The sequence below is a fragment of the Lithobates pipiens genome, unplaced genomic scaffold (assembly GCF_037356315.1).
Source record: "Lithobates pipiens isolate NorthernLeopardFrog02 unplaced genomic scaffold, aLitPip1_a1.2 Scaffold_30, whole genome shotgun sequence".
Taxonomy (NCBI): domain Eukaryota; kingdom Metazoa; phylum Chordata; class Amphibia; order Anura; family Ranidae; genus Lithobates; species Lithobates pipiens.
In genome coordinates, this window is record NW_027507791.1 from 27,640,031 (window position 1) to 27,653,245 (window position 13,215).

A 13,215-nucleotide genomic window follows, 5' to 3' on the forward strand; every position below is an offset into this window, starting at 1 on the left:
CAGATTGGGGGGGGGTGGGAATGATCTCATGGAGAGAGGACACGGAGGGCAGATTTCAGGGGGGAATGGGAATGATCTCATGGAGAGAGGACACGGAGGGCAGATTGGAGGGGGGGGTGGGAATGATCTCATGGAGAGAGGACACGGAGGGCAGATTGGGGGGGGGGGTGGGAATGATCTCATGGAGAGAGGACACGGAGGGCAGATTGGGGGGGGGGTGGGAATGATCTCATGGAGAGAGGACACGGAGGGCAGATTGGGGGGGGGGGGGTGGGAATGATCTCATGGAGAGAGGACACGGAGGGCAGATTGGAGGGGGGGAGGGGAATGATCTCATGGAGAGAGGACACGGAGGGCAGATTGGGGGGGGGGGTGGGAATGATCTCATGGAGAGAGGACACGGAGGGCAGATTGGAGGGGGGGGATGGGAATGATCTCATGGAGAGAGGACACGGAGGGCAGATTGGGGGGGGGTGGGAATGATCTCATGGAGAGAGGACACGGAGGGCAGATTTCAGGGGGGAATGGGAATGATCTCATGGAGAGAGGACACGGAGGGCAGATTGGAGGGGGGGGTGGGAATGATCTCATGGAGAGAGGACACGGAGGGCAGATTGGGGGGGGGGGGTGGGAATGATCTCATGGAGAGAGGACACGGAGGGCAGATTGGGGGGGGGGGGTGGGAATGATCTCATGGAGAGAGGACACGGAGGGCAGATTGGGGGGGGGGGTGGGAATGATCTCATGGAGAGAGGACACGGAGGGCAGATTGGAGGGGGGGAGGGGAATGATCTCATGGAGAGAGGACACGGAGGGCAGATTGGGGGGGAGGGGGTGTTTAGAATTATCCTAAACATAGAAGAAGATAAAAGTAAGTCAAAGTGGAGGCCATCTTGGAAGAAGAGGGTAGAGTTCCCCCTTAGCAGTGGGTGGGGACAGGGACAGGGTGGGAGGAGAAAGGGGAGGTCCAAGCCTCGGGGGAGGAGACTAGGTTGATCACTTGCCTCTTCTGCCTCCTGGACTTGCAGGTCACACTGAGAGGCCTACAAACAGAGAGAGGGACATGTGGATCTGCAATGGGCCATGTCTGGGCCAGTAGTGCCCCCTGCAGGAGGCAGCAGGACTCCCAGCCTGTCTGAACAATCCAATACAGCCTGCCGGTGGTATACTGTGAGCGCAGCACGCCATTTAAAGGGCCACTCCACCATTAATCCATGTGTCAGCTATGGGTGGGTTCCAGAAGGACAATTACCCCCCCCCCCCTCCCCGGGGTCTTTTCTCTCTCGGGGACGCTGGTCTCCTCTCAGTGATGGATCTTTTCAGACGGACTTCCTGATTGCTGGAGGCAAAGCTGACATATGAGGTTTTGGTGGAGTGACCCTTTAATGTATGACATCATAGTATATATAAGGCTGAAGCTCCTCCCCCCCATCCAGAACCCCTTCATATATATGCAAGGTATACAGCGCCGGCCCCGTCATAGACGAGCCAATCCACCAACATCTCCATCCATCCTTCCGACACCAAATCCCGAATCCTCTCTCCTGATTGGATCTTCTCGAGGCCGGAAATTTCATTTCCTGAGGGGAGGTCTCCTCCAATGGCGATCAATACTTCTAATATGGAGAGATTCCACCCTACAGAGCAGTACAGGGGAGCTGTGTATGGGGGGAAGGGATCTCACCTTCCCTACAGGAAGGAGCGCTTTACAGTAAGAGCATTAGGAAGGGCTCTTTATAGTAAAAGCTGTAGGGAGGGTTTATTACAGTGAGGGCATTAGGAAGAGCTCTTAATAGTAAAAGCTGTAGGAAGGGTTACGTACAGTAAGAGCATTAGGAAGGGCTCTTTATAGTAAAAACTGTAGGAAGGGCTCATTACAGTAAGGGCATTAGGAAGAGCTCTTTATTGTAAAATCTATAGGGAGGATTTATTACAGTAAGGGCATTAGGAAGGGCTCTTTATAGTAAAAGCTGTAGGAAACAGTTCATTACAGTAAGGGCTAGGGATGAGCTTGGTGTTTGAGTCGAACGTACATTCGACTCGAACATCGGCTGTTCGCACGTTTGGTGAATACTGAACGTTATGGGCCGTTCGTGCCAAATTCGTGTAGCGCTCACAGCCCACAATGCACTGCGTCATCGCAGTGCATTGCTGGCTCATGATTGGCCAAGCATGCACTGTGACCCCGCATGCTTGGCCAATCACAGCGCCGGCAGCGAGGAGAGCCATGATTGGCCACAGGCAGGATGCCTGTGGCCGATCATAGCTCAGGCTGTGTAGTAAACGCCCCACACTATATAAGGCCGCCAGCGCGGCGGCCTTGTGTAGTGTGTTGGCATCTGTAGGAGTTAGTGGGTGTTCTGTGTACCTTCAACACAGTATACACCGATCGTTTTTGGCCGATTTTCGTTCTTGCTCTTCTGTAGTGGTTGTTGTCTGTGTGCCCTGACCGCAGTATACACCGCTATATCCACCTATATAGCTATCTTGCTCTTCTGTAATTGAGCCATCTGCCATCTGCAGGAGTTAGTGGGTGTTGCGTGCCTCCAGCACAATATAAACTACCCAACTGCTTTTTTACCCAACTCCCTTCAGGCCATTACCATGTCTGGAAGGCCAGCAAGGAGAGGCAGACAGGCGCGAGCCAATAAAAGAGGGCAAGCAGGCTCTGTGTCTAGAGACAACAGTGCTGGTCATGGACGCGGTGCATCGTCATCATCAGCACGTGGCCATGGGACACGCTTGTCCTTCTTTTCAGCAGCTGGACATGTTGAACCCCAACATGCCAACGACTTGGTAGAGTGGATGACCAAGCCCTCTTCATCCTCCTCATCCTCTCTCACCCAGTCTCAGGGTAGTAGCAAAGCAGCTGCCAACGCATCGTCTTCCCTCCTCTCAATGTCATCATCAGTGACTCCTTCCCTAGACCCACCACGTCCTCCTGAGGAGTCCCCTGAACTCTTTGAGCACAGTGTTGGGTACATGCTCCAGGAGGATGCCCAGTGTTTGGTGGGCTCTGATGATGACACTCAGCTAAAGGAAGGCAGTAGCGTGAGCGCAGAGAGAGGGGATGCTCAAGAAGGACAGCAATCTGGCAGTCATGTTCCACAAGCTGCAGCATACTGCCAGGTTTGCTCCAGTGATGAAGAGGGAGGGGATGATGAGGGCACTGACTCCACGTGGGTGCCTGGAAGGAGAGAGGAGGAGGCACATGTCCAACGAGGCAGGATGCCCTCCGGGGGCCAGCTTAGGGGCAGCACACCGACTGAATCACACCGCAGAGCTCCGCCTGTGCAGGGCGCTGCCTCTGCGCGTTATTCTAAAAGTTCTTTGGTGTGGGCCTTTTTTGAGACGAGTGCATCAGATCGCACCGCTGCTATTTGCAACATATGTCTCAAGCGTATCTCACGTGGCCAAAACATCAGCCGCTTGGGCACCACATGCTTGACCAGACATATGTTGACCTGCCATGCAGCTCGTTGGCAAGCGTACCTCAAAGACCCACACCAAAGAACAAAGCGGAGCTCTCCTTGCTCCTCATCAGCTGGCATCTCCAACCCCACTAGACCTTCAGTCCTCTCTGAAACCTGCTCTGAGAGGAATGAAGGTGTATAATTAGGTGTGTCACAGCCAAGTGCTTCCGGGCACTCTGCTAGCAGTACACCCACGTCCGATTATAGCAGGCAAATGTCCCTACCCGTGGACTTGTACGTGGCTGGGAGGAGGTAGCTGCGGATCATGTTGTCCTTAGTGACCCAGAGGACTCCGGACCGAATGCCTCAGCTAACCTACGCTTCATGGCCTCCCTGATCCTGCGAAGCCTGCGGAAGGATCCTCGTATTCTTCGGATCAAGGAGAGGGACCATTACTGGCTGGCCACTCTCCTTGATCCACGGTACAAGGGTAAGGTTGCCGACCTTATCTTGCCATCGCAGAGGGAGCAGAGGATGAGACATCTCCGGGAGGCCTTGCAGAAAGCTCTGTGCAACGCGTTCCCAGAGACTGGGAGGTTACAAACTCCTGGTCCTGGACAACGTGTTGCTGAGGCATCGGTCAGAAGGAGCGGTGGAGAAGGTGGCCATCTGACTGATGCTTTCAGACAATTTTTTTAGTCCGCAGCCCCAAGGTATGATCGGTTCCAGCAACCATCGCCAGCGTCTGATTTACATGGTGCAGGAATACCTAGGGGCAAGGTCAGACTTGGACACCTTTCCCACCGAAAATCCTCTGGCTTACTGGGTCTTGAGGATGGATCACTGGCCAGAGCTTGCACAGTATGCAATTGAGCTACTGGCCTGTCCTGCATCCAGCGTTCTTTCGGAACGCACCTTCAGTGCTGCTGGTGGCTTTGTTACCGATCACAGAGTGCGCTTGTCCACAGACTCGGTTGATCGGCTGACCTTCATCAAGATGAATCAGTCTTGGATCACCCACAGCTACCAAGCACCTGAAGCTGATGTAACAGAATAATTTTTTTTGAAATATCACATCCCTTCAAGACTGCCTATGCTGATGCTGAGTGACTGTCCTGTTATGTTGATTGTCTATCCTCTTCCTCCTCCGCTGATATGTTGGAAGAACATTTTTGGTTCTGGGTGATGCCATCAGCACAATTTTTCTGCCCCTGTTTAACAGGGGCGTTTAATTACAATTTTTGATGCAATGCTTTGCAGCAGGGCTCATTCCTGCAATAAAACTAGAGTATATGGAAGAGGTTGCAGTGTGGTGGCACCAGCAGCAGTGCCTAAGGCCAAATTTTTCTGCCCCTGTTTAACAGGGGCGTTTAATTACAATTTTTGATGCAATGCTTTGCAGCAGGGCTAATTCCTGCAATAAATTTAGAGTATATGGGAGAGGTTGCAGTGTGGTGGCACCAGCACCAGTGCCTAAGGCCCAATTTTTCTGCCCCTGTTTAACAGGGACATGTAATTACAATTCTTGATATAATATTTCACAGGAGGGCCCGTTCCTGTGCCCACCCAGAGTAACGGTGAGGACTTATAGTGTTGTGGCACCAGCACCACAACCACCAAAGGTCAATTTTTCTACCACTGTTCAACAATGGCATGTAATTACAATTCTTGATATAATCGGTCACAGCAGGGCGCTCCAGCGCCCACCAAGAGTCACTTTCAGGGCTTACAATGTTGTGGCAAAACCAACACCTTGTTCCGCCATTTCTGCAGAGCATATAGGGCAGGCCCCTACTTTCAAACATCCAACTTACAAACATCTCCTACTTGCAAACGGAAGGAGACAACAGGAAGTGAGATGAAAAAAGATGGATGACAAAACAAATTATACAGGGGTGATAACCCTTCCCTATGTTTTCCAAAAAGCTTTAAAAATCGTTTTTTTGACTGGAGCTACACTTTAAAAATGTACCAGTTCAAAATTACAAACAGATTCAACTTAACACAACAAACCTACACAGTCCCTGTCTTGTTTGCACCGCCTGTATACTGCTGTTCTGAGTATATAGGGCCTGGGGGCCACACGCATTTCCTTTTTTTAATATGGGTACGGGGTTCCCCTTAATATGCGTACAAGACCCAAATAGGCTGGTAATGGGCAGGGAGGGCTACCCATGCCATTTTCTCAATGATTTTCATCCATATTGCAGGAACCAGATATAACATTAAAACCGCAAGCAGTTTGAAATGACTTTTTTTCCATTAGAAATGTCATTTTGTGCAGGGACTGTTCTAAACACGGGAAACACGTGGCACTTCACAGGCATACTACAGACACCCCCCAGGCACCATATTTAAAGGAATATTTCACTTTTTTTTTCACTTTAATCGTCATTAAAATCAGTGCTCCCGCCAAAACGGACGTTTTTAAAAACATTTTAGGCATTGACCCATGTCCCCTGGGGCAGGAGTCAGGTCCCCAAACCCTTTTTAGGACAGTATCTTGCATATTAGCCATTAAAATGAGCACTTTTTATTTTGAACGTTCGAGTCCCATAGACTTCAATGGGGTTCTAACGTTCATACGAATTTGGGGTCCATTCGAAAGTTCTGGTGTGAACCGAACCGGGGGGTGTTCGGCTCATCCCTAGGAAGGGCTCTTTCTAAGAAAAGCTGTAGGAAAGGGTTCATTACAGTACGGGCATTAGGAAGAGCTCTTTATAGTAAAAGCTGTAGGGAGGGTTTATTACGGTAAAAGCGTTAGGGCTCTTTATAGTAAAAAGGAGGATTTGGCTGCGTGTTTTTCTCTTCTTTGGGGGAGGAGTTTCTGATTGGATGGGTATAGAAGGGTCTCATCCAGCTATACTCATCACATAAGGGGCACGGCCGGCATGTTAGCACACCAGATGGATGGATCGGGGCCTTTCTGACGATGGTTTAGCACCCCTCATATCAGACATGACTCTCTGTAGTGTTTTCACTCTCTGGGGGGGGGGGATGGGAATTACCTCGAACGAAGTTGAGTTCGGTCAGCAGCTTCAGCTCTCTACTGACGTCCAGCTTGAATGGCGGCAGAGGGACGCACGCCGCCAGGCGGAAGGTCTGAACGGAGTCGATGGCTCGGATGATCCTGAGGAATAAAAAGAGGACATTGGAGGAGAAGTGAGGGGGGAGGGGTCTATAATTCTTCCATATCCCAATTTTTATCGGCTTGTGCAGCTTTAGCCTGACACTGAGTGTCGCTGCTGTGTGTATTATCACTGGGTGAAATGAGGGCGCCCAATGGGTGGGGTGTGAAATGAGGGTGCCCAATGGGTGGGGTGAAATGAGGGCGCCCAATGGGTGGAGTTAAATGAGGGCGCCCAATGGGTGGTGTGAAATGAGGACGCCCAGTGGGTGGGGTGAAATGAGGGCGCCCAATCGGTGGGGTGAAATGAGGGTGCCCAGTGGGTGGGGTGAAATGAGGGCGCCCAGTGGGTGGGGTGAAATGAGGGCCCCCAATTGGTGGGGTGAAATGAGTATGCCCAATGGGTGGTGTGAAATGAGGGCGCCCAGTGGGTGGGGTGAAATGAGGGCCCCCAATTGGTGGGGTGAAATGAGGATGCCCAATGGGTGGTGTGAAATGAGGGCACCCAATGGGTGGGGTGAAATGAGGGCGCCCAATGGGTGGGGTGAAATGAGGGCGCCCAATGGGTGGGGTGAAATGAGGGCACCCAATGGGTGGGGTGAAATGAGGGCACCCAATGGGTGGGGTGAAATGAGGGCACCCAATGGGTGGGGTGAAATGAGGGCGCCCAATGGGTGGGGTGAAATGAGGGCACCCAATGGGTGGGGTGAAATGAGGGAGCCCAATGGGTGGGGTGTCGGTTCTCACCGCTCGTGCAGCTGTTTGGCCGCCAGCACGAAGCACGGCTGTTCCATCTCCTTCATCACTTCGTGAGCGTAACAAACCAGCCCCGAGTTCTCCAGCAATGTCTGCCGCTCCCACACCTGGGACTCCAGAACACAGCGCCGCTCCCTCTGCCGCTCCGCAATGTCCCGGGTCAGCGCCGCCTGCTTGTCGTCCAGTGCCGAGCGCAGCGCCCCAATCAGCTGCAGAGCCTCTTCCTGCGCCTTCCCCCCGTTCATCTGAGGGGGAGATATGTCCCGTTATTGGGGTAATTATTGGGCAAGTATGGGGTAATTATTGATCAGTTATTGGGAAAGTATGGGGGTAATTATTGATCAGTTATAGGATAGTTATTGGGAAAGTATGGGGGTAATTATTGATCAGTTATAGGGTAGTTATTGGGAAAGTATGGGGGTAATTATTGATCAGTTATAGGATAGTTATTGGGAAAGTATGGGGGTAATTATTGATCAGTTATAGGGTAGTTATTGGGAAAGTATGGGGGTAATTATTGATCAGTTATAGGATAGTTATTGGGAAAGTATGGGGGTAATTATTGATCAGTTATAGGGTAGTTATTGGGAAAGTATGGGGGTAATTATTGATCAGTTATAGGGTAGTTATTGGGAAAGTATGGGGATAATTATTGATCAGTTATAGGGTAGTTATTTGGAAAGTATGGGGGTAATTATTGATCAGTTATAGGGTAGTTATTGGGAAAGTATGGGGGTAATTATTGATCAGTTATAGGGTAGTTATTGGGAAAGTATGGGGGTAATTATTGATCAGTTATAGGGTAGTTATTGGACAAGTTTGGGTTAATTATTGATCAGTTATAGGGTAGTTATTGGGAAAGTATGGGGGTAATTATTGATCAGTTATAGGGTAGTTATTGGACAAGTTTGGGTTAATTATTGATCAGTTATAGGGTAGTTATTGGGAACGTATGGGGGTAATTATTGATCAGTTATAGGGTAGTTATTAGGAAAGTATGAGAGTAATTATTGATCAGTTATAAAGAAGTTATTGGGAAAGTATGGGGGTAATTATTGATCAGTTATAGGGTAGTTATTGGGAAAGTATGGGGTAATTATTGATCAGTTACAGGGAAAGTATGGGGATAATTATTGATCAGTTATAGGATAGTTATTGGGAAAGTATGGTGGTAATTATTGATCAGTTATAGGGTGGTTATTGGGCAAGTATGGGGGTAATTATTGATCAGGTATAGGGTAGTTATTGGGAAAGTATGGGGGTAATTATTGATCAGTTATAGGGTAGTTATTGGGAAAGAATGGGGCAATTATTGATCAGTTATAGGGTAGTTATTGGGAAAGTATGGGGGTAATTATTGATCAGTTATAGGGTAGTTATTGGGAAAGTATGGGGGTAATTATTGATCAGTTATAGGGTAGTTATTGGGAAGGTATGGGGTAATTATTGATCAGTTATAGGGTAGTTATTGGGAAAGTATGGGGGTAATTATTGATCAGTAATTATTGGGCAACCACTTTAAACCTTTTACTGTTGTCGGTCCCTGGTGTCAGGAGGGGGAGGGGGGTGCGGAGGTTACAGGGAGGAGAAAGGATGGGGATAACTTGTGTCCAGCCCCTCTTCTCCCCCCTCCCCCCATTGTACGCCCAGATTGGGGAATAAATGGCCAATTTCTGGGGACAAGTGATGGAGGCAATATCTTATTCATTGTCCAGTCCCCCCCTCCCCCCACTCCCAGCAACAATACCATTATATTGATAATGAGGTACAGTGAGCGGCGGGTATTGGGGGGGGGGGGTGTGGTATCCAATAGGAGATCTCGGTCAGTCCTCACCTCGGTCTGCTTTATACTCTCCTCCAGTTCATTGATCTGCCCCTGAACAACGTGCTGACTGCCCAGGATGTACCCCAAACTCTTACTGAGCTTCTCCTGCAACACACAACCCCATTATATCATCTCATGGATTATAATATCATTACATTATTATACAATATCATCTCTTGTGGTACAATATAACCTAAACATACATAAGAGTTTAAAAATATGAAACTACTCCGAAATATAATAGAAAATAACAATATAATATGATAATAAGACACACTGTAATAGAATATATTGTATTAGATCATAATAACCTGAAATACAGAGACTGAGCTTATATATTATATTTCAATTTCTTCTATTACATCAGAATATAGAATGTCCTAAAACACAACAATGTATCAGGTTATATTATATTGTATTATAATATTGTTACATTGTAAAAACCCAACATTTTCTTTTGTATAGAATTACTGTATATTATTTCATATTCCTCTTTTATCGAAGTCTATTTTTCGTATCAGACAGAGAATAAAGTCTGCTCTATACTTCTTCTTATTACATGAAGCCCCTCCCCCTCCCCCGATCGATTGATTATACTTCTTATACTCTGACCAGACAGTATATAATGGCGCGGCGTCCATCTCACCCGTAGTGCCTGGTAGGCGCTGATGATGGGGGTGATTTTGTGGCCGCTGTGGGTGCGGCGCACTCGGCAGATCTGGCACACCAGGCGCTGGCAGGTCTTGCAGTAGAGGTGGACCTCCTCCTTGTGGTCGGGGCAGGTCAGGCCCTGCGGTAGATAAAACAAAGATGGAGTCAGAGGCGTTCTACACCTCCCGCCCCCCCCCCCCCCCAGACGCGGGCCCTTCGGCGCTCACCTCCCGCACTCACCTTGGGTTTGAAGGTCAGGGTGGGCGGCGTGGGCTCGTGTTGGGCCTTCTGGGTGCCCCAGGGGTGGTAGAGTTTGAAGCACTCGTTGCAGAAGCTGGCCCGGCACTCGGTGCAGCCTTTGCTGGCCTCCTGCTGGGGGGGTTTGCAGAACTGGCACATGATGGCCGTGCTGATGTTGACCGTCTGCCGGTAGCGCTCCACCACCCGCTCCAGGGTCAGGTTCCGGAACAGGTTGCCCAGCCCCCGCTCCCCGAGGTCCACATCGTGGTGGCAGGACGGACACGGGAAGAGGACCATCTGTGGGTGGGCAGGGCCGCGCTTCCTGCCAGGATAGGTGCCAAACCCTGCCAGGGAGAAGAGAGACAACCAGGACATGATCCTCTGTGGTCAACAGATGTGAGTTCTCCAGGGACATCAGCCATCAGATAAGAGGACTCAATGTACATGGAGGGGCGCCCCCCAAGAGTGTCTGATATCTGCTGGCTTGTTAGAAGATGGAGGTCCATACACGGGCCAATCGTCACCAGACCGCCCTCTGACGAACCCCTAACCCTAAAGAAATGGAGTCTACCAGAACTTACCGGAGAGGGTCCAACTGAAACCCCTCCAATACCCTAAAGAAATGGAGTCTACCAGAACTTACCGGAGAGGGTCCAACTGAAACCCCTCCAATACCCTAAAGAAATGGAGTCTACCAGAACTTACCGGAGAGGGTCCAACTGAAACCCCTCCAATACCCTAAAGAAATGGAGTCTACCAGAACTTACCGGAGAGGGTCCAACTGAAACCCCTCCAATACCCTAAAGAAATGGAGTCTACCAGAACTTACCGGAGAGGGTCCAACTGAAACCCCTCCAATACCCTAAAGAAATGGAGTCTACCAGAACTTACCGGAGAGGGTCCAACTGAAACCCCTCCAATATCCTAAAGAAATGGAGTCTACCAGAACTTACCGGAGAGGGTCCAACTGAAACCCCTCCAATATCCTAAAGAAATGGAGTCTACCAGAACTTACCGGAGAGGGTCCAACTGAAACCCCTCCAATATCCTAAAGAAATGGAGTCTACCAGAACTTACCGGAGAGAATCCCTGGAGACGGTCCAACTGAAACCCCTCCAATAACCCCAAATTCTGCTGTTCCTTAAATACCCCTTAGTGACCCCCCACCACCACCATGGCTTACCCCAATATCTTCTCCTCATCTCCTGCAGTGACCCCTCATGTCTTCTCCTCATTCCCCTCAGTAACCCCTATCTCCTCCTCATTCCTCCTTGTGCCCACCACATCTCCTCATTCATCTCATTCGTCATTCCTCGCAGTGACCCGCCCCCCTCCATATTTCATCTTTGTTCCCCTTAGTGACCACCCAAATTCTCTCCTTACCCCCTCATAATTTCTCATTCCTCTCAGGGAACCCCCCTCCATATCTCTTCCTCATTTCTCTCAGTAACCCCCACATCCCCTCATTACAGTCCCCCAATATTTCCTTCTCATTGACCCCTCCTAATCTCTTCCTCATTATCATCAGGAATGCTCCATATTCCCACCTCTTTGCTTTCAGCGACCCCCCCCCCTCATATTTGCTCCTAATTCTTCTAAATGACCCTCCCCCCACCATATCTCATCATTTCCATCAAGCAATATATCTCCTTATCAATGCCCCTCAGTAACCACCTATATCAGGGACCCCCCCCCATATCTCCTCCTCATTCCCCTAAGGACCCCCCTCAGCTCAGCATCCAGTGTACAGAGCGATCACGTGTCTGTCTTTCACCATTCCTCAGGGGCGGGGTGGACCAGGACAGGGGGTGGGGCGGCACTCACCTGATTTGACGAGCCGCTCCTGCTTTGGCACTACCCTCCTGCCCATGCGGGGGCTGCGGGTGGAGGGGGAGGAGACTGGCGAGTTGGGCTCGGAGTTGGGGTCGCAGACGTACCCCCTCTGGAGGAGGATTTCGCTGGCACACACATGGCACACGTTGTGCTTACATGGCAGGATGACGGGGTGCTTGTACATCTCCTTACACACTGGGCACAAGAGCTCACGCTCCATGTTCTTCATACTGGTCTGTAAAGAGAGAGAGAGAGAACATGCCAGGATTACCATCAATCCAATTCAATGGAGCTACCGAGGCTGGGAATGCTGGGTGATGACATCACAGTTCCCTACAGATTATAAACACTGCTCCGTGATGACATCATCGTTCTCTTCCCAGAATCCTCAGTGTGATGTGCCTATTGGTTAGGCTAAGTATACAAGCCAATAGAAGGGGATAATTATGGCCACCAAGTGTCACCAACTGAAAACCGAAATATAACGTCTCCGTACAATTTCATTAGTAAAAGCATCCCACGAGGAACATAGCATGAGACATGAGGGCCACACGAAGTCCCACCACTTCTATGAGGGCTCAACAAAGTCCTTCCACCACCATGGGGACTGCCATAAGTCCCAACACTAATACCCACCACTGCCATGAGGACACACAATCCCCCAAATCATCATGAGTGCCACACTAATCCTCAACATCACCATGGGGACCACACTAAGCCTTACCACCATCATGAGGACCACACTAAGCCTTACCACCATCGTGAGGACAACACTAATCCTTACCCCCATCATGAGGACAACACTAAGCCTTACCACCATCATGAGGACCACACTAAGCCCTACCATCATCATGAGGGCAACACTAAGCCTTACCACCATCGTGAGGACAACACTAATCCTTACCCCCATCATGAGGACAACACTAAGCCTTACCACCACCATGAGGACAACACTAATCCTTACCCCCATCATGAGGACCACACTAAGCCCTACCATCATCATGAGGGCAACACTAAGTCTTACCACCATCGTGAGGACAACACTAATCCTTACCCCCATCATGAGGGCAACACTAAGCCTTACCCCCATCATGAGGACCACACTAAGCCTTACCACCATCATGAGGACAACACTAATCCTTACCACCATCGTGAGGACAACACTAAGCCTTACCACCATCATGAGGACAACACTAATCCTTACCACCATCGTGAGGACAACACTAAGCCTTACCACCATCATGAGGACAACACTAAGCCTTACCATCATCATGGGGACCACACTAAGCCTTACCATCATCATGGGGACCACACTAAGCCTTACCACCATCATGAGGACCACACTAAGCCTTACCACCATCATGAGGACA

At 49.8% G+C, this 13,215-nt stretch overlaps 1 protein-coding gene across 1 annotated transcript in view; it reads right to left on the bottom strand.

Moving 5' to 3' along the window:
- TRIM46 (tripartite motif containing 46) overlaps nt 1-12,080 on the bottom strand; it is a gene marked incomplete at its 5' end in the record, with an annotated part of 33,213 nt that extends 21,133 nt beyond the window's left edge. The window contains 6 exon segments of the mRNA XM_077463817.1: nt 6,422-6,543; nt 7,288-7,541; nt 9,131-9,226; nt 9,768-9,911; nt 10,013-10,356; nt 11,837-12,080. Of these exon segments, the coding sequence (XP_077319943.1) occupies nt 6,422-6,543; nt 7,288-7,541; nt 9,131-9,226; nt 9,768-9,911; nt 10,013-10,356; nt 11,837-12,080 (1,204 nt within the window).
- Nucleotides 12,081-13,215: the final 1,135 nt, after the last annotated feature.